Source organism: Mobula birostris, chromosome 18 (assembly GCF_030028105.1).
Source record: "Mobula birostris isolate sMobBir1 chromosome 18, sMobBir1.hap1, whole genome shotgun sequence".
In the NCBI taxonomy this organism is placed as follows: domain Eukaryota; kingdom Metazoa; phylum Chordata; class Chondrichthyes; order Myliobatiformes; family Myliobatidae; genus Mobula; species Mobula birostris.
The window spans coordinates 39,849,351-39,868,202 of NC_092387.1; the positions used below are offsets into that span (position 1 = coordinate 39,849,351).

Sequence of the window (18,852 nt, forward strand, 5' to 3'; positions counted from 1 at the left end):
ATTCGACTGTGAATGCTTGTAAGAAAGTGAATCTCAAAGTAGTATACAATAACATAGATGTACTTTGAACTTTAAACCCACCATTCACAACACTCAGAGAGAAACTATGAGCTCAACCCAACACAAAACAAACTCTACAATGACCTCAGCCCCACTCAGCAACATCTACTGTCCAGATCAAAACAGAGACCAATGTAATGTGGTCACGATCATGTGCAACAGTGTGAGGGTACTATAGTATTCCACCTTCATACTGGTAGATTTTACTGTACAGGAACAGCACAGAAATGGGCCCTTTGACCCATCTACTCCATGCCAAAACCATTTGCTGGCTACTCCCATCTACCTGCACCGGGACCATAGCCCTCCATATCCATACTATCCAATCTTCTCTTAAACGTTGAAATCGAGTTTGCATGCACCAGCTCATTCCACACTCTCACGACCCTCTGAGTGAAGAAGTTTCTTCCCATATTCCCCTTAAATTGCTCACCTTTTACCCTTAACTCATGACCTCTGGTTTTAGTCCCACCCGACCTCAGTGGGAAAAAAGCCTACTTGCATTTACCCTATCTACGCCCCCTCATCCTTTTGTATAACTTGGTCAACAGAGTGACAGGGCAGCAAACCTTAAGAACACGGAGAGTCACGGTGGGTACATATAGCAGGTTTTCTTCCCTAAAGGATATTTATGATGGTCTTTTCATCAATCCAGTTGAACATTTCTGAATAAAAATGTTTATTATTTTTGTTGGAAATGCAGAAGCTTACATTTAACAATATGCAAAATCAATAGCACTATACAACAAAAGTAATAAAAGCTGATAAAGGGATTTCAAAGCAAGCAGTGAAAACTCCTACTAATATGTAAGGAGCAGATAGGTCTCTCAAGTTGAAAGCAATCAATCACTTCCTTATACCTCTACAAGTACAATCAAAATCAGAATCACTGACATATGTCGTGAAATTTATTGTTTTATGTTAGCAGTACAATGCAAGACATAAAAATTACTACAAGTTACAATAGAAATAAAATAAGTCGGTAGTACTACCTCACTACCCTGTGTCCAGTTCTGGTCACCTCACTATAGGAAGGATGTGGAAGCATTGGAAAGGGTACCGAGGAGATTTACCAGGATGCTGCCTGGTTTAGAGAGTATGCATTAAGATCAGAGATTAAGGGAGCTAGGGCTTTACTCTTTGGAGAGAAGGAGGATGAGAGGAGACATGATAGAGGTGTACAAGATAATAAGAGGAATAGATAAGAGTGGATAGCCAGCACCTCTTCCCCAGGGCACTACTGCTCAATACAAGAGGACATGGCTTTAAGGTAAGGGGTGGTAAGTTCAAGGGGGATATTAGAGAAAGGTTTTTTACTCAGAGAGTGGTTGGTGAGTGGAACGCACTGCCTGAGTCAGTGGTGGAGGCAGATACACTAGTGAAATTTAAGAGACTACTAGACTGGTATATGGAAGAATTTAAGGTGGGGGTTATATGGGAGGTAGGGTTTGAGGGTTGGCACAACAATGTGGGCCGAAGGGCCTGTACTGTGCTGTACTATTCTATGTTCTATATTTTCCTGTCTTTTTGCACTACAGGTACTTAATTAATTTTTAAAATATGTACTTATTGTAATTTATAGTTTTTTTCATTAATATGTATAGCAATATACTGCTGCCACAAAGCACCAAATTTCATGACAAATGCCAGTGATATTAAACCTGATTCTGAGAGGAAGTGTTGATGGACCAATCAGAAATCTGATGGCGGAGGGGAAGAAGCTGTTCATGAAACATTGAGTGTGTGTTTTCTGGCTCCTGTACCTCATTCCTGATGGTAGTAAGTAGACTTATAGATGTATTCTATCTTCATTCAAATTCCACAGCTATCGAATGTGCAATGCCTAAATAGGAGCACTGGCCGGGTGATGACCAACCTAGTAATCCAAGCAGAGTAGTACCATGTTCCATTTCACACTCTTCCATCTCAGCCTGATCACATGATGTTGAGCCAAACAAGACCAGAGGGACAGCACTTTCTCAGGTACAACCTACCATTTCTTGCTTTCCTACTCCAGACCAACTTCACATCGTCTTTACAGTTCTTGTCTCCCTTTCAGTTGGGGCTCTGGATCAATATGGATCTATACTACCTTGTTATAAGAAACACAATGACCAGGAAAGGTCAATCAATATTCCAGAGAAAGCTTTTTAACCTATTGATCCAGATAAAATTATCTCCAGTACATCACCTGTTGTGATGGATTGACAAGACAGCAGGAACGTACCTGACCTGTGTTCTTCAAGCGCTCAATAGCTTGCTTATGTGTGATGCCTTGTAAATTGAACCCATCCACCTCCTGCAGACAATCGCCTGTCATACAGAAGAAAAAAAGTCAGGACTGACGTGACATTTATATTGTAGAATCAAAACTTCATAACAAGATATCCATTGTATCTTTCCACCTTAAATCAAAAGTCAGGCTCAATTAGTCTTGAATGCTGCTAAAGGTCCAGGATGGTGTCTCTTTGTTCAAACTCACATTTTTCAGACAAAGGGTTGAGTGGAAGGTGATGTTCATTCGGACAATGCGGGGCTTTAATGTGATGTGGCTAAGCAGCCAAAGTTTCTTGAGCCCCTACAGGAAGCCTGGACATTTGTCACAACTCCAGAGGTCTCAGGTTAGATGGGGGAGGGGGGGAATACTGGGCAGGAGAGAAAGCCTCATTTGGAAGTTAACAGGATGAAGATTAAAAAAAAGACATCTTAATTTAATGGTGTCCAATAGTGCTAGATATTGTAGTTCCTCATGATCGCTGAGGTGCTAGGCAACATTGAGGTTGTGTAAATTGCCAGTAACCCATTGGATCTCTGACCACCATCTCTCCCAGTTTGCTGCACCCTTTCAAGGGCGTTCACCAAGTCTTGCTGTCCCCTCCTCATAAGCTTCAACACTGACAGCAAATAAACCAATAACATTGTCAGAAACAGGACGTCATCTGGACCCAGTTCATAAGTGGTTCTGCGCTGCTCACTGGTTATATGACCACTCTGTGCATTAATGGCAAATCATACACCATTTTTTTCAGACACAATAAAATCTCTGTGCTGACGCCCAACTTTGCCAGAGTCCTGTCATCACTCTCACACACCAACTGTTTGGGCTTAACATGGAAATAGATTGATATTTTCCCAAACAGTGTTTGAAGGACATCCTGAATTTGAATGTACTTCATTGAGATGCAAGGCCAGGGTCTGGTCATCTATCATCCCCACTGGTACAACCAAAGTGGGAAATGGATCATTCTGAGTGTCCAGTGAAGATGTGTTGGAGGACAACTTTTGATGCAAACTGATCCAGAATAATTAAATGCCTCCTTGAGTGAATTTGAAACCCTCTCCTTACCTTTCCTGATATGACCATCCAGATCTGCAGCTCCTCCAGGTATAACTGCCTTCACATAGATTCCACCATGCTTCACACTGGTATTCACACCTCCCTGTAGACCACAACAGAATCTGATTTAAAGGACACACTTCCCTCCTGGGATTTGCTCCCTCTTTGCCTGCTGAGCATCAGATCAAGGGAGCTCACCAATCCCACGCATTACCACAGACAAATCATTGGTGAAGTGGAAAGATTAAGCTCTCCTGCCATGTGTCTTTTATTAAGTGAAGATATTGAGCAGATCAATTCATTATATTGAGCAGTTATTGAAAAATGGAACTTGATCCAATAACTCTTGGGATGATTCCATCCAGCTGTACTACAAAGATTCCAGTCCTCATCCAGTACATCTTTATTGTTTTCCTACACTTTTCCTCTGGAAGCTTAAAACCTCATAATATCACAACTGAATTTATCCGAGCACAGCTTTGGACATCCACAGTGTTGCAGCTGGTAGTATGGCTACTTCACAGATCCAGTGACCCAGGAAATTCAAGTTCACGTTTAATTATCATTAAATCATACAAGAATATAGTCAAACAAAACAATATTCCTCCGTGGCCAAGGTGAAAAGCACATTGCCAATAGCACACAGCACATAGTACATAGCAGATATGGTTATGAATGCAGAAAACATACAGTCACAAAAAATGTATATACAGCCCAATTCCCTCAATGGCATGGTCTGTAGAATGATGGTGCATGGGATGTTGTTCTGGTCCAGCTGCTCGTCCACAGGGCAAATACTGGAGAGCAGCACCAAGTGAACATTGAGTGAACACAGGCAGGTAGCACTGACCGGAGGGGCTAGCACCCAGTCCAGCATGCCCATGCTCCCTCCCATTGCACATTGGCATCACCTCTCCTGGGCGCCTGCAATAAGCAACTCCGCAGTCCAAGGGTCTAGTCCTCGCCACAACTGAGCCAATGCAACTCCCTGTTGTCGGTCTCGTCGACAAACCAGTGAACCGGACTCGCAGTGTTCCACACTGCCCATGTGCAACAGGGTCTTGCGTTCACAGTTGAAACGTAGAGAGGGATGGCTCATCTCACAGAGTTGTCAAGTTGTACTGCACAGTGAACATCCCTTCGGCCCAACATATCAATGTCAACCTAGATATCTACCTGAGGTTGTCTTATTTGCTCAAATTTGGCCCATATCCCTCTACACCTTTCCTAACCATGTAGTTATCCAACTGCTTTTTAAAAGTTGTTCTTGAATCTGCCTCTACCTCTTCCTCTGGTAGCTCCTTCCATATACCTGCCACCCTCAGTGTGAAAAACTTGCCCATCAGGTCCTCTCTAAATCTTTGCCTTTTCACCTTAAGCTTGTGCCCTCTAGTTTTAGACACCAGTACCCTTGCAAAATGACAGTGACTCCCTACCCTATCAATTCTCCTCTTGATTTTATAAACTTATATAAGGTCACTTCTCAGTGTTCCTCATTCCAGAGAAGTCCCTGTCTGTTCAATGTGATTTTGTAATTCAAGCTCCACCCAGGCAATATCCCTGTGAATTTTTTCTTCAATCTGTCCAGCTTCATCACATACTTCCTAGGGTGCGGAGATCAGATCTGTACACAATACTTCATGCAGTTGAACCAATATTTTGACATCCTAATTCTTGTACTCAATACCACGGTCAAGGAAGGCAAACATGCTATATGCCTTCTTCAACACGCTGTCTATCTGTGTTATTACTTATAGGGAATTATATCCTTGTACCTCTAAGTTCCTCTGTTCAACAGTGCTACTTAGGGTCCTGCCATTCAGTGAGTCCTGCCCTAGTTTAACTTCCCAAAATACACCTCTCATATTTGTCTGAGTTAAATTCTGTCTGCCCCCCCCCCCCCCCCCCCCCCCCCCCCCCCCCCCCATTCCTTCACGTACTTTCCCAGTCAATCAATATCCCATTAGACAACTTTCTTCACTGTTCAGCACACCAACAATTTTGGTGCCACCTGCAAACTTATTAATCATGCCAACTACATTGTCATCCAAACCATTAATATATATAACAAACAACAAGACACTGTGCACTGATCTCTGATCACAGAACTCCAATCTGAAAACTCTCCTTTATCAATCTGATGCCTATCATTAAGCCAAATTTGTATCCAGTTGTCTTGCTCACCCTGAATTCCATGTGTCCCAACCTTCTGGCCTAGGCCTTGCTAAACTCCACTTAGACAATGTCTATCACCTTGCTGATGTTAATCCTCTTGGTCACATCTTCAGAATTCAAAGATTCAAAGTACATTTATTATCAAAGTATTATTAGTCTACAACCCTGAGATTCACCTTCCCACAGACAGCCACAAAGCAAAGAAAACGATGGAACCCGTTCAAAGATAAAAATGAAACCTGCCCCACCACCAAATGCACAAAAAGAAAAAAATGCATAAATGGCAAAAAAAAGCACAAAATATAAAATACCAACCCACAAAGTCATCAAAAGACTCCATGCTTATTTAGTTCAACTCATTCAGTTCAATCAAGTGCTGTGTCCTTTGTGATCTGCAGGCTGCCCTGATCAAAATTGCTCAAAAGTGTCACAAAAATAAGGTGCCAGAAGCACATCATAACACGTGCTACAGAGTTCAATCCACAAACCACATAGATTATATCTTGCCCAAGACCCAGGACTCCAGCACCATTGAGCAAGAGAGAGAAAGAGACCATTCAAATGCAGGGACCTTCCTCCGGGAGCAGCTGGTGAGAGGTTAGTAGACAGCACTGAACACCCACTCGCCTTCTACTCTCGCCTCAATGATTTCAATCTTCTTCGACACTTTAACCGGCAAGATCCGCGGGGAATGGAGTCAATCATGGGCTCGTGCCCCACCTCCAGGACACACACTTTGCTCGAAACCTCCTCATACCCCCTTGGAGACAGCAAAAGTGCCAGGTTGCTCAATTGGCCCAAAAATACACCACCAAAACATAGATCATAAGCTCCAACAGTAGCAGAACCACATTTGAAAGAAAAGGAAGATGTAAATGAAAGAATTAATTTTGTGAACCATCTGAAGGATGTTGCCCTTGGTTGTGTTGTTCACTGGCACCATCTTCTTCCAGATCTTCTTCCAAATACATGTTTTTTTATAAACAAATCCATGCTGACTGTCCTTAATCAACCTTGACTTTCCAAATGCAGGCAGATTCTGTCTTTCAGAATCCCCAGCAGTAACTTTCCCACCTCTGAACTAAGTCTTATGGCCTGTGGTTCTCTGGGAATGTACTCCTTATGATTTAAGTCAAATGGAGTATAAGCCACATTGAGGCAGTTATACAGAGAACACTTGAGCCTCATTAAGAGGGCTTGAAGAACTGAATGAACTCATCCTGATCACAATCTTTGTCACCCCGTACCGCTGTAGAATGATGCACACAAATGTAGCCTCAGACCATGCACAACAAGATCCCATCCAATAGGAAACAGTTTCAATTATGGAAGGACAATGAAGAACTTCAGGTTTAAACATCAGCAAAGGATGGGCATCTACCTGAGCTGGTTGAGGAGCTGACTATTATGTCTATGCAAAGGAGATACAATAGTTCACTTCACCCCAGACCAGGGGTTCCCAAACTGAGCTCCATGGACCCTTCAGTCAATAGTAAGGGTCCATAACATAAAGAAGTTGGGAATCCCTGCCCTAGACTATGGACTCAATCTTCATTGTTCCTTACTAAGCTTGGCAATGCAATTGGAAATTCATACCACAAGTTAAATCAGAAGTGACAGAGCACTCACATACATATACATTTAATATGACATTAGAAGAGAAAGAGTCTAAATATTCTAGCAAGTATTTTCATTTGTTGCTTTGCTGATACAGTTTTGATTTCACATCACAGTGATACAAAATCAGGGGCAGACCACAGGGGAAATACCACAAGCAGATAAGGAGAATTGTTCTACCACTGCCAAACTTGAGCATGTTGGGAGACGTGGCATTGTGTTTTATACCTAACCTGAGAGTGCTTGGTTCTGTCACGGGATGTAAAGTGGAAAATGTTCCATTTCCCAGCAATGTTCTCCCTCACCTCGACCAGCAAAAATGCACAAAGATAAAGCACAAATGTATCAAATCTTACATACATCAGCATAGTTTGTCATTTTGCTTTGACTATCCACACAACACAACGGCTGACACTGCAAAAAGTGAATCAATGCTTTTTCTCTACCTGTGGAAAAATAGGATTATTTAAATTTCAAATAAGCAAGTTCATAACACTGGAATAATCAAAGGGTAATGTGCATGTTTACAGATATTTTGCTGATGCCTGATATTGAAATATTTGAAGCCTTTGGAAACCTTCCTTATTAAGCATTCCAGATACAGACAGAAGATAGTAAGGTTATAAAATGATTAGGCTTCTCTGATTGAAATAGCTGATATTTTATAACTTAGTGCTCTACGTGTTTATTAATAAAATCATCCAGTTACATTTGGAGCTCCACACAAGCAGTGGATAGTGCGATGTACTCCGTCTAAAATGCAATCAGTCGGCTCGAACAGAACATTTTGGAGGAAAGCACAATGTGCTGACGCCGTTATAGACGTGGGAATGAATTTCTATGAGGTTGTTCTCTTCTTTTAGAGTATACCCAGAAGACCCTTCCTCATGCAAAGGTGAAGAAAACAGAAGGGGGACATTTGGAGCTTACACATAGATTTTGTTTGCCAAATCTAACAGCAAGTATAGAGCAAAACCCAGAAGAACCAGAAACTGAATGAGGAACTGACTCAGAGGCTGAAGGTCTGATCTTTGTCCCAAAGTTGGATATTTTTGGTGGGTTACGATGCTGTCATGTGCATTAAAGATGATGTATGTCAGGCAGCAGAGATTAGTCGACAACTGAACTTGAGGTTTTTGGGCTGTATAGTAAGGGAAGTGTGGTGATCATAATCTTGAGGTCTTGGGGAAAAGTCTGGCTTGTCCCTACTTCTACAAATCCTTTAATTGTCATTACAAAATCATACTACAGCAGTCAGCAGTGCAAGGCAACTATTTAGCACTTACTGTGACACTAACTCCAAGGCTTCCATCTATTTTAGCCAGTTCCACACTGTATCTGTCTCCTGGTTTCAGGTCTTGTTGTGCTGATGACACCTCACCACCAGCCTGTCAATCAAATCACAAGGTATCAATGGGGATTCATGGTTAGATTCTAACCATTTACCCTACTGAGGTTAGAAAGTCTTATTCACTACAGAGCCCACAAAGGTTTGTGAATGGTGAAGTATCCTATCTCAGAATCAGAATCACGTTTAATATCACCGGCATATGGCATGAAACTTGTTAACTTTGTGGCAGCAGCACAATGCAATACATGATAATATAGGAAAAAAAAACTGAATTACAGTAAGTGCAAATATATCAAAAACTGTACCTAAATTAAATAAGTAGTGCAAAAATAGAAATAAAGAAGTATTGAGGTACTGTTTATGAGTTCAATGTCCATTCAGAAATCAGATGACGGGGGAAAAAAGCTGTTCCTGAATTGTTTGAATGTGTGCCTTCAGGCCTCTGTACATCCTTTCTGATGATAACAAAGAGAAGTGGGGATGTCCTGGGAGGTGAGTGTCTTTAATGATGGACGCCACCTTTTTGAGGAAACGCTTCTTGAAGACGTCTTAGATACTACGAAGGCTAGTGCCCATGTTGGAATTGACTAAGTTTATAACACTCTGCAGTTTACTTCGATCCTCTGCAGTAGCCACCCCATAGCAGACTGTGATGCAGCCAGTTAGAATGCTTTCTACATCTGTAGAAATTGTTAGTATTTTAGATGACATACCAAATCTCTTCAAACTCTGAATGAAATATAGCCACTGTCTCGCCTTCTTTATGGCTGCATCAATAAGTAGGGACCAGGAAAAGTCCTCAGCGATATTAACACCCAGGAGCTTGACATTGCTCATTCTCTCCACTTTTGAATTACCCTTCCTGAAGTCCACAATCAGCTCTTTGGTCTTAATGACGTTGAGAGCAAGGTTGTGGCTGCGACACCACTCAACTAGCTGGTATTTATCACTCCTGTACGCCCTCTCATCACCATCTGAGATTCTGTCAACAATGGTTCAATCATTAGTAAATATACAGATGACATTTAAACTGTGCCTAGCAACACAGTCATGGGTGTAGAGAGAGTAGAGCAGTAGGCTAAGTACACATCACTGAGGTGGACCAGTGATGTGTACTTAGCCTATTATCAGCAAGGTGGAGATGTTATTTTCAATCCGTACAGATTGTGATCCTCTGGTTAGGAAGTTGAGGATCCAGTTGTAGAGGGGGGTACAGAGGCCCAAATTCTGTAGCTTTTTTATCAGGACTTTAGAAAATATGGTGTTAAATGCTGATCTGTAGTCAATAAACAGCATCCTGACACAGGTATCTGTATTGCCTAGGTAATCCAAGACTCCGTTAAAGGCCAGTGAGATTGCGTCCATCATTTTCCCACATTTCAAAGTCTCAAGGATGAAGCTGGCTCAGATTTAGTTGGGTTGGCTCAGCTGAAAGCACAGACCAGAAGATTGTGGGTTCACAACAAAGCAAGGAAGACTGAAACATTTGGCATTTTAGGGGCATGGTCATTTAGACAAATCTTCAAAGCCACTTTCTTTCTTCTTAGTTGCTTATGTATTATAATATAGAAGGATGCCATTTGACCAACCTGCTTTCTGCCAGTGCTTACGGTAACACCCCTATCAATTCTGTTCACGTTCTCTGATTCACCTCTAGTTTTAATACTAATGGGATCAACGATGACTTGCTTCCAATAAAGATGGGAAGATGTCTGATTGTGACTCATTTTAACAAGAAGCAATCTCACAGACCATCAACCACAGGGACTTCACAGTGTGACTCTTGGTTCAAGGCAAGGAGTTCCAGGACATCTGGAAACTAGGCTCTGCTGCTAAGACCTAACATGTATGCACACACGTACATTCTTGTGCTAAGCCTCCCATCATCACTTCCATACCCCCATCCTTGATCTCTTCCATCAGTATACTTTGACTCTCACAGACTCATTTGAGATCCTCACCAATGAACTGGGGGCCACTGGCATGCACACTGCGTATCAGTCATCCAATCAAATCCCTAATATTCCCAGTTCTACCATCAACCGGCACCTGGCAAGTCTACCTAACCCTTAAATGCCACATCCCCAAAGTCCAATGTCCAAATGTCCCTACAGTTGCCCCACATTCACCTGTGACCTACAGAAGTGAGCAGAAAAAGATCCCTGTCCACCTTTTGTATAAGGCTGAATCCATCAGTCTTCTGCATAATCACTTAGTATTACTAGGGGTGACGTGGTACACATGAAACTTGGCTCCTTGCCTAAAATACTTGAGGAATGCAGTTAGAGAAAACAGAATTTGGTTAACATTCATAATTCAGAGGATCAAGTTCAAAGCCCAATACGCCAGTTGTGGAATCCAAATCAAGTAAATTAACCGCAATTAAAAAAGGCAACTAATCTTAGTACTATTTGCCACTACACTATTGGATTGGAAACTCAGCTGGGTGTCATTCTTACTTGATCTTGTCTATATGCAGGTGATTACTTACTGCTGCTGAGGTGGCCTAGCAAATCACTCAGTTGTGTAATATATGTCCGGGTGTTGATGAAAAGAGAGAACAATATTGAACTTGGACTCCAAGACTGGCCATATTAAAGACAGTCAGCCTGCCTCATCCAGCCCAGTTAACCTTGCAAGATTCTCTTCTCAAATATCTGACTGGGAGAACTCATCTGCAGATAGCTCAGCCTTATCACATTCATTAAATCATACCATACACTCTGCCAAGCTACTCCATCGCACTCCCGTGGTCCATCGCGACCCACTGGTGGGACACAGCCATTGCACAGGTGGGAAGTCCTTTGAGTCTTCAAAATTAACTCTAGTTCTCATAAATTCTCATTTCATCCAGTAAAATCTGGGCAAGGGACATCCTCCTGGTTACCACCTGCCATCCTGCCTCGGCTGAATAATCAGTGCTGCTCCATGGCCCGAGGAAGTACTCTGAGGTGACTTCAAGGTCTACCACCCATAGTGGTTCAGCACCATCAGCGATCTATTCAACCAGCTCCTGAATAACATAGTAACTAGGTTCTTGCTCTCAGCTAGGCTCTTCTTAACTGTTGCCAGTGACCCAGCATCAACCACTCCCTCAGGCAATACATTCCAGGTACTTACCAGTCTCTAGCTGAATAAGGTCCCCATCATATCCCCTCTACAACTCCTCCCCCTTACCCCAAAACTATATCCTCTAGTTATATCTAACTCTGATATGAGAGAAAATTTCCCGCACCATCGACACCCCTCATGATTTTATATACCCCTGTCATGTCATTTCTTAACCTCCGCTATTTCAGGGAAAACATTCCCAATTTCTTCAGGCTCTCCTCATAAATGAACTATATCATCCGTGCCAACATCCTGTTGAATCCCCCTTACCCATCAATAACCTACTTACTGATGTACAATTTTGATTTTTGCCAGCAACACCCCGCTTCACAGCTCACTGTAGCCTTAGTCTAAACATTGATCAAATGCTGAATTCTAGGGAGATTGACAGTGATAGCCTTTGTGATCAATGCAAAGTTTGACCAAGCACCCGTGGCAAAACTAAAGACAATGAGCTTCAAGGAGATAACACTCCAGTGGTTGGGGTCACAGCCCACACAAAGGAAAGTTGTTGCAGGACAACGATCCCAGCTGCAGGGCATCATCGCAGGAGTTTCTCAGAGCAGAGTTTTGGGTCCAACCACCTTCAGCTGCTTTATCAAAGACTTGGCTTCCACCATAAGATCACAAATGGGGATATTCACTGGTTAGTACACAACATTTACATCAGGCTAGGGTTTCCTCAGGCAGGTTCCTGAGCCCAACTATCTTCTGCTTCTTCAATGACCTAACTTTCACAATAAGGGAGATAGTCACTGATAATTGCTCAATGTTTAATGTCATTCTCAGCTGCTCAGCAAATGAGCTAGTTCATGCTGGCACACAGCAAGATCTGTACAACATTCAGGCATACACTGATAAGTAGCAAGTAACATTTCCACCACAGAAGTTGCAGACAATGATAATCTTCAGCACCCAACTTTTACCTTCAATGGGATTGCCATCTCTGAATCCCCTGCCATTAACATCCTCGGGATCAGTACTGACTAGAACCAGCCTCATAATTGCCAAGGGTAGAAGAGGAAGCCAGCAGCTGTATCTCCTGCAGCAGACACTCAACTGCCGACACCTGAAAGCCATCAGGACCGTGAAGCAATATTCACCTTGAACCTACAAAGATCACGGCACCATCCAGGAGGAAGCAACTTGTTTGATTAGAACTCATGTGTCTTACTGAACATTCATTCTCTCAAACAGCAGTACACAGAGTATACCACCTATAAAATACACTGTAGTTCATCTGACTGCAGATCACATCCCTAAAACCTCTGCCCTTGAGAAGGACAAGGATAGCAGATGCAAAGGCAAAACACCATCATCTGCTGACTCCTCTCCATGTCAATTTAACATTCCTGACCTAGAAATACATCTCCTTCCTTCATTATTGCTATGTTTAAATGCTGGAAGCCCCTGGCAGACACCACTATGGGAGTACCTGCATCTAAAGAACTAGAGGAGCTTAAGGAAGTGACCCACCACCACCTTTTCATGGACAGTGAAGAATGAATAACAAATGACAGTACTGCTTAAATCCCTAAAAACAAATAAGTAGCATTAAACAAATCCATTTTATGGGTCTGTGTTCATTATTAACCTACTGGTAGTTTAGAAAATGACTCTGGGCAATGATACTCTTAGGGGACTCTTCAATTGATTGGTGGATGAATGAGTTACAGAAAATATCAAGAGCTCCTTCTGTTAACAACAAACAGAAACCTGTTACTACTCCTGGTTGTGTGATGACAATTGTACATACATCAAAGATACACAATGAGTGAACCAAGTTGGGAGTGTTGAGCAGTCTGCAGCTGGGATTCTTTTTGCTTGCTTGCACATCAGTCTTGAGGTTCCAACGCAGTCATTGTGAAAGGGTAACAAAGCACTGAGCACATTAACGCACACCGTAGGGAAACAGCATTGCTGAAGAAGGCTTTAACTCTTCTCACCAGCTATGCCTTTGTCTGTTGACTTGGCCATTCTAAGGTGGTACAGTGACACAGCCAGTGGAGCTGCTTCCTCGTAGCTCCAGTGACATGGTTCAATCTTGACCAAAGGTGCTGCACATGTGGAGTTTGCATGTTCTACCTGTGGCTATGTGGGTTTCTCGCAAGTACTCTGGTTTCCTCCCACATCCCGATAAAGGTGAGAGTTAGGATCTAGAGGTTCTGGGAATGCGAAGAAGAATATGCATTTAACGTAAGAGAGGGTAAGTTCAAAGGATATGTGCAGAGCAAGTGTTTTTACACACAGTGCTGGGTGTCTAGAATGTGCTGTCAGGGTGGTGGTGACGACAAGTACGATAGAGCCATTTAAATGGCTGTTGAATGTGCAGGGAATGGAGGGATATCAACATTGTGTAAACAGAAGGAAATAGTTTAGTTTAGCATTTGGATAATAGTTTAATTAGTTCAGTACAACATTGTGTGCTGTAGGATCTGTTCTTGTGCTGTACTGCTCTATATACTAAAAGAAACCTGGGGACATTAGTGGGGAATGGGAATATTCATTGAGGCAGTGTAGACTCAGTGGGCCAAAGTGCCATCTTCTATTGACAAATACCATCACTTCCATCCCATGGAGCTGGGCAGGTGGGCCGCTGGTCTCAGGAATCACTTCTGATGCAGACGCCCCAGACATCCAGTGACCGTGGCCTGTTACTGCTGAGTTGGTGAGGCAGCAGTCTTGTGTGCTTTCCGGACTGTTCACCTTGCTCTGGAACATTGCCGTAGCCTGATGTGAAGACTCAGACAAACCTGGAACAAGGATTAACACATTACTGAGTGACTGACACTTGGAGTAAGGACACTCCTCCTTTTCACAGTGTATTTCACCCACTGGGCTTCATTGCCTTGGAATTAAATGTCTGAATACTCTACCAGTGATACACTGCAACCTAAAAAATATACCTGCTAAACTTTATTAGAAGTGTAGAACTTGATAGTGAATGTTTGCTACTTTACCAATCGATGGTGGTTGAGGGCAGTTCTCAGATCTGAACAAACCCCAACCTGGAGATGGGAAATGTTAAGAGGGTGAGAATACCTTTTGGCTGAGATATGATCAGTGACACCTCATCAGTGGTATGCTGAAGAACCTCCACAGCAGTTCTGAGAGTGACTCCCTCTAGGCTGTCACTGTTCACTGAAATCAGACGGCCTCCTTCAGGACAAGAATACATTTAAGTATTAAAGGTCAGATTATTAATAAAACTCTCAGTGATAAATAGCATTGTGTGTGTTAATTCTCACCTTCTTTGATACGCCCATCCTTGTCTGCTGGTCCACCAGGAGTGATGGCTGTGATAAAGATCCCCAAGTCTAATTTTCCAGTCCTCTCTCCTCCAATGATCATAAAACCTAAAAAGACGACGAACAGGATTTGAGAGCCTGAACCTTTTGCACTAACCTTCTCAATTAACATGGCTTGAGGCACATAAAACGTGAGATGCAATGGTAAATTCTTAAGTCTATGAACGTGAATGGCACTGTTTACAATCAGCAGTCTCTCAACACAACTTGACCCTTAATGATCACAAACATTCCCTCATGTTGAGGTGGTGTCTGAAAAGAGGATGCTGTCTAATTTGCATGCCATCTTGATCAATGTCTCCCATCCACTACATAATGTACTGGGTGGGCACAGGAGTACATTCAGCCAGAGACTCATTCCACTGAGATGCAGCACTGAGCATCATAGGAAGTCATTCCTGCCTGTGGCCATCAAACTTTACAACTCCTCCCTTGGAGGATCAGACATCCTGAGCCAATAGGCTGGTCCTGGACTTATTTCATAATTTACTGGCATAATTTACATATTACTATTTAACTATTTATGGTTCTATTACTATTTATTATTTATGGAGCAACTGTAACGAAAACCAATTTCCCCCGGGATTAATAAAGTATGACTATGACTATGACTATGTCATTCAAACCCAGACTGTGAGCACTGGTAAAGGTGGGAATCGAGTACCTTACCCCTCCTGTAAGTTGCTATGTGTAAATAAGCATTAAAAAGATGCTCCTGGGTTCCTGGTAAATTCAGCAGCAAGCAAGCTCAAGGCGTCAGTGTTGGGGAAATAGGTGATGTGCAACCAACTCCTTAAAAATCTGGCGATTGGGACTGGGATCCAAACCAACGGCTAGCGGGGAAGCAGGCCCATAGATTGTACAGGAGAACTGAGCATTGGCACTGGTTGATGAATCTGAGAAACTGCTGTATATTTTGGCTGCTTAATTGATCACTGTAGTTTGTCTCTGTTTGGAAAATGAGTGGTAGAATTTAGTGCAGATTGGTGGGAATGTGGGAAAAATAAAATGAAAATTGTATAGGATTTGTGTAAACAGAGTTTGATTAATGGTGTGAACTCAGTCCACACCAAACCTGATTAGCTTTCTACACATAACCTACAGTCCCACACTCTACTCTGGAGAAAAAAAAACAATGGCAGCAACTAACAGCAGCTACAAGAATTGTAGTGAACTGCATTTTACTGGTTAGGTAAACAGGAAGAAGCTCGACCTGTGAACCAAAGAATCAGGTTTATTATCACCAGCATCTGCCATGAAATTTGTTAACTTGGTAGCAGCAGTGCAATACGATACATAATAATATAGAAAGAAGAAAATAAATAAGTAAATCAATTTCAGTACGTATATATATGAATATTCAATAGATTAAAATAGTGCAAAACAGAAATTATAAAAAAGTGAGGTAGTGTGCATGGGTTTAATGTCCATCTAGGATTCGGATGGCTGAGGGGAAGAAGCTGTTCTTGAATTGCTGAGTGTGTGCCTTCAGGCTCCAATATCTCCTCTGTATGGTAACAATGAGAAGAGGGCATGTCCTGGGTGATGGGGGTGTGTAATAATAGACGCCGCCTTTCTGAGGCACCGCTCCTTGAAGATGTCTTCGATACTACAAAAGTTAGTACCCAAGATGGAGTTGACTAATTTTATGACTTTCTGTAGCTTCTTTCGTCCCTGTGCAGTAGCCCCCACCCCCACCCCCCCCGCCATACCAGACAAAGTGATGCAGCCTGTCAAAATGCTCTCCACAATACATCTATAGAAGTTTTCGAGTGTTTTCAGTGACAAACTAAATCTCTTCAAACTCCTAATGAAATATGGCCGCTGTCTTGCCTTCTCTATAGCTGCATTGATATGTCGGGACCAGGATAGAACCTCTGAGATCTAGACACCCAGGAATTTTAAATTGCTCACTCCACTTCTATGAGGGATCTTCCCACCCCCTTCCCATTTTCAGTCCACAATAGAGGCCCATATCAGAACCAGGTTTATCATCACTCACATATGTCATGAAACTTTTTTTTTTGCAGCAGTAGTACAATGCAATACATAAAACTACTACAGGACTGTGCAAAAGTCTTAGGTGTACTATAGCTAGGGTGCTAAAGACTTTTGCACAGTCCTGTATTTCCACATGAATAATGGATCAGTCCGATGTCTTAGTCAATATGAAGATCAACTAATATGCAATCTCTTATTAACCTACCGAAACCAAACTTGGGATCTTTCTTCAGATTTACAAAAATGATTTCCCTCTCAGGGAAAGTCACCTCGTTGTCCATTTGGCTCGCCGTATGTTCTGTGAATAAAATGTATATGTGAGCTAACAAAACGGGAATAAAATTTGAATAGAAACTATTGACTGGGGTTCTGGATAGGACAGCATGGAGGAGCTACTCAGAGCTTTCTCACGGATCCAGACTCTGACCTCTGGTGCTGTCTGCATGGAATTTGCACATTCTCCCCGTGGCTGTGCGGGTCTCCCCGAGGTGATCTGGCTTCCTTCCACATACCAGACACATGTGGCTTGGTTACTGACTCGAAGTTGCCTCTGGTGTAGATGGGTAGCAGCAGATCAGGTTGGAGTTGATGGATAAGTGAGATGCAATACATCATAAGGATTTTTTAAAATTTATTGAGTTACAGCGCAGAATAGGCCCTCCCGGACCACACCGCCCAGCAATCTCCCACGTTAGGTCTTTATTCTTTAGAGCGTAGAAGGTTGAGGGGGGACTGAATAGAGGTATTTAAAATTATGAGGGGGATAGATAAAGTTGACGTGGATAGCCTTTTTCCATTGAGAGTGGGGGAGATTCAAACAAGAGGACATGAGTTGAGAGTTAAAGGGCAAAAGTTTAGGGGTAACATGAGGGGGAACTTCTTTACTCAGAGAGTGATAGCTGTGTGGAACTAGCTTCCAGCAGAAGTAGTTGAGGCAGGTACGATGTTGTCATTTAAAGTTAAATTGGATAGATACATGGACAGGAAAGGAATGGAGGGTTACAGGCTGAGTGCAGGTCGGTGGGACTAGGTGAGAGTAAGAGTTCGGCACGGACTAGAAGGGCCGTGATGGCCTGTTTCCGTGCTGTAATTGTTATATGGTTAATCCTAGTCTAATCATGGGACCAACCAGTACACCATTGAACTGTGAGAGGAAACCGGAGCACACAGAGGAAACCCACGCGGAAAACATACAAATTCCTTACGGGCAGTGGCGGGAATTGAACCCAGGTCGAGGGTACTGTAAAGCATCGTACTGACCACTATGCTACCATGCCACCCCAAAGGATTTAAGTGGGGGAACATGATTGGTGTGAATGTCAAAGGGTCTCATGGCCTCCTTCAGTGCCATGAGGCAATAGGAAATACGTGAGACACCACATCGTAAAGTGGATTTCCACAATCTCTTACTGTGTTAAGAATTAGTCCTGGCCCAACTTTAAATGTATGGATGGAAATTACAATGGATATTTACAAAATGGAGAAGATAACAGCATCTGTTAATCATAAGTTGGAACAATTTTATTCAGCCTGGAAAAAAATGGTTTAACTGCATAACACGTCATAGGCCTGATTTTATTCTCACAAGTCAATGAATGTGTTGCAAAAAAAATCACTCCCTACTCTGTACATAGTTTTCTTCTTTCGATTGTTCTTTCTTTCCTCTCCTTTCTATAAGTGCATACCTCAGATAAATATTATGTAGAGATTTGTGACAAATATGATTATATGATACTGTATATATGTGTAGTATCTGAAATACATCTTATGGAAATGTTTGTTTGATAAAAAATAAATTACAAAAAAAGGAATTAGTCCTGACCCAAAAAAAAATTTCACTCACAAATCAAATAAAATCCCTTCGGGGGGGTGCGTGTGGAAGGATTTAATGA

The 18,852-nt window shown here is 42.3% G+C and overlaps 1 protein-coding gene across 1 annotated transcript in view; it reads right to left on the reverse strand.

The window, feature by feature from the left end:
• The window catches only part of ptpn20 (protein tyrosine phosphatase non-receptor type 20), a 412,353-nt gene that overhangs the window by 185,808 nt on the left and 207,693 nt on the right, over positions 1–18,852 (reverse strand). Inside the window, exons 19-25 of the mRNA XM_072282567.1 lie at positions 17,166–17,258; positions 14,900–15,007; positions 14,694–14,810; positions 14,211–14,404; positions 8,476–8,577; positions 3,407–3,500; positions 2,288–2,373 (exon numbers count right to left, since the gene is read on the reverse strand). Coding sequence (XP_072138668.1) covers positions 2,288–2,373; positions 3,407–3,500; positions 8,476–8,577; positions 14,211–14,404; positions 14,694–14,810; positions 14,900–15,007; positions 17,166–17,258 — 794 coding nt within the window. The remainder of the gene's footprint in view (positions 1–2,287; positions 2,374–3,406; positions 3,501–8,475; positions 8,578–14,210; positions 14,405–14,693; positions 14,811–14,899; positions 15,008–17,165; positions 17,259–18,852) is intronic.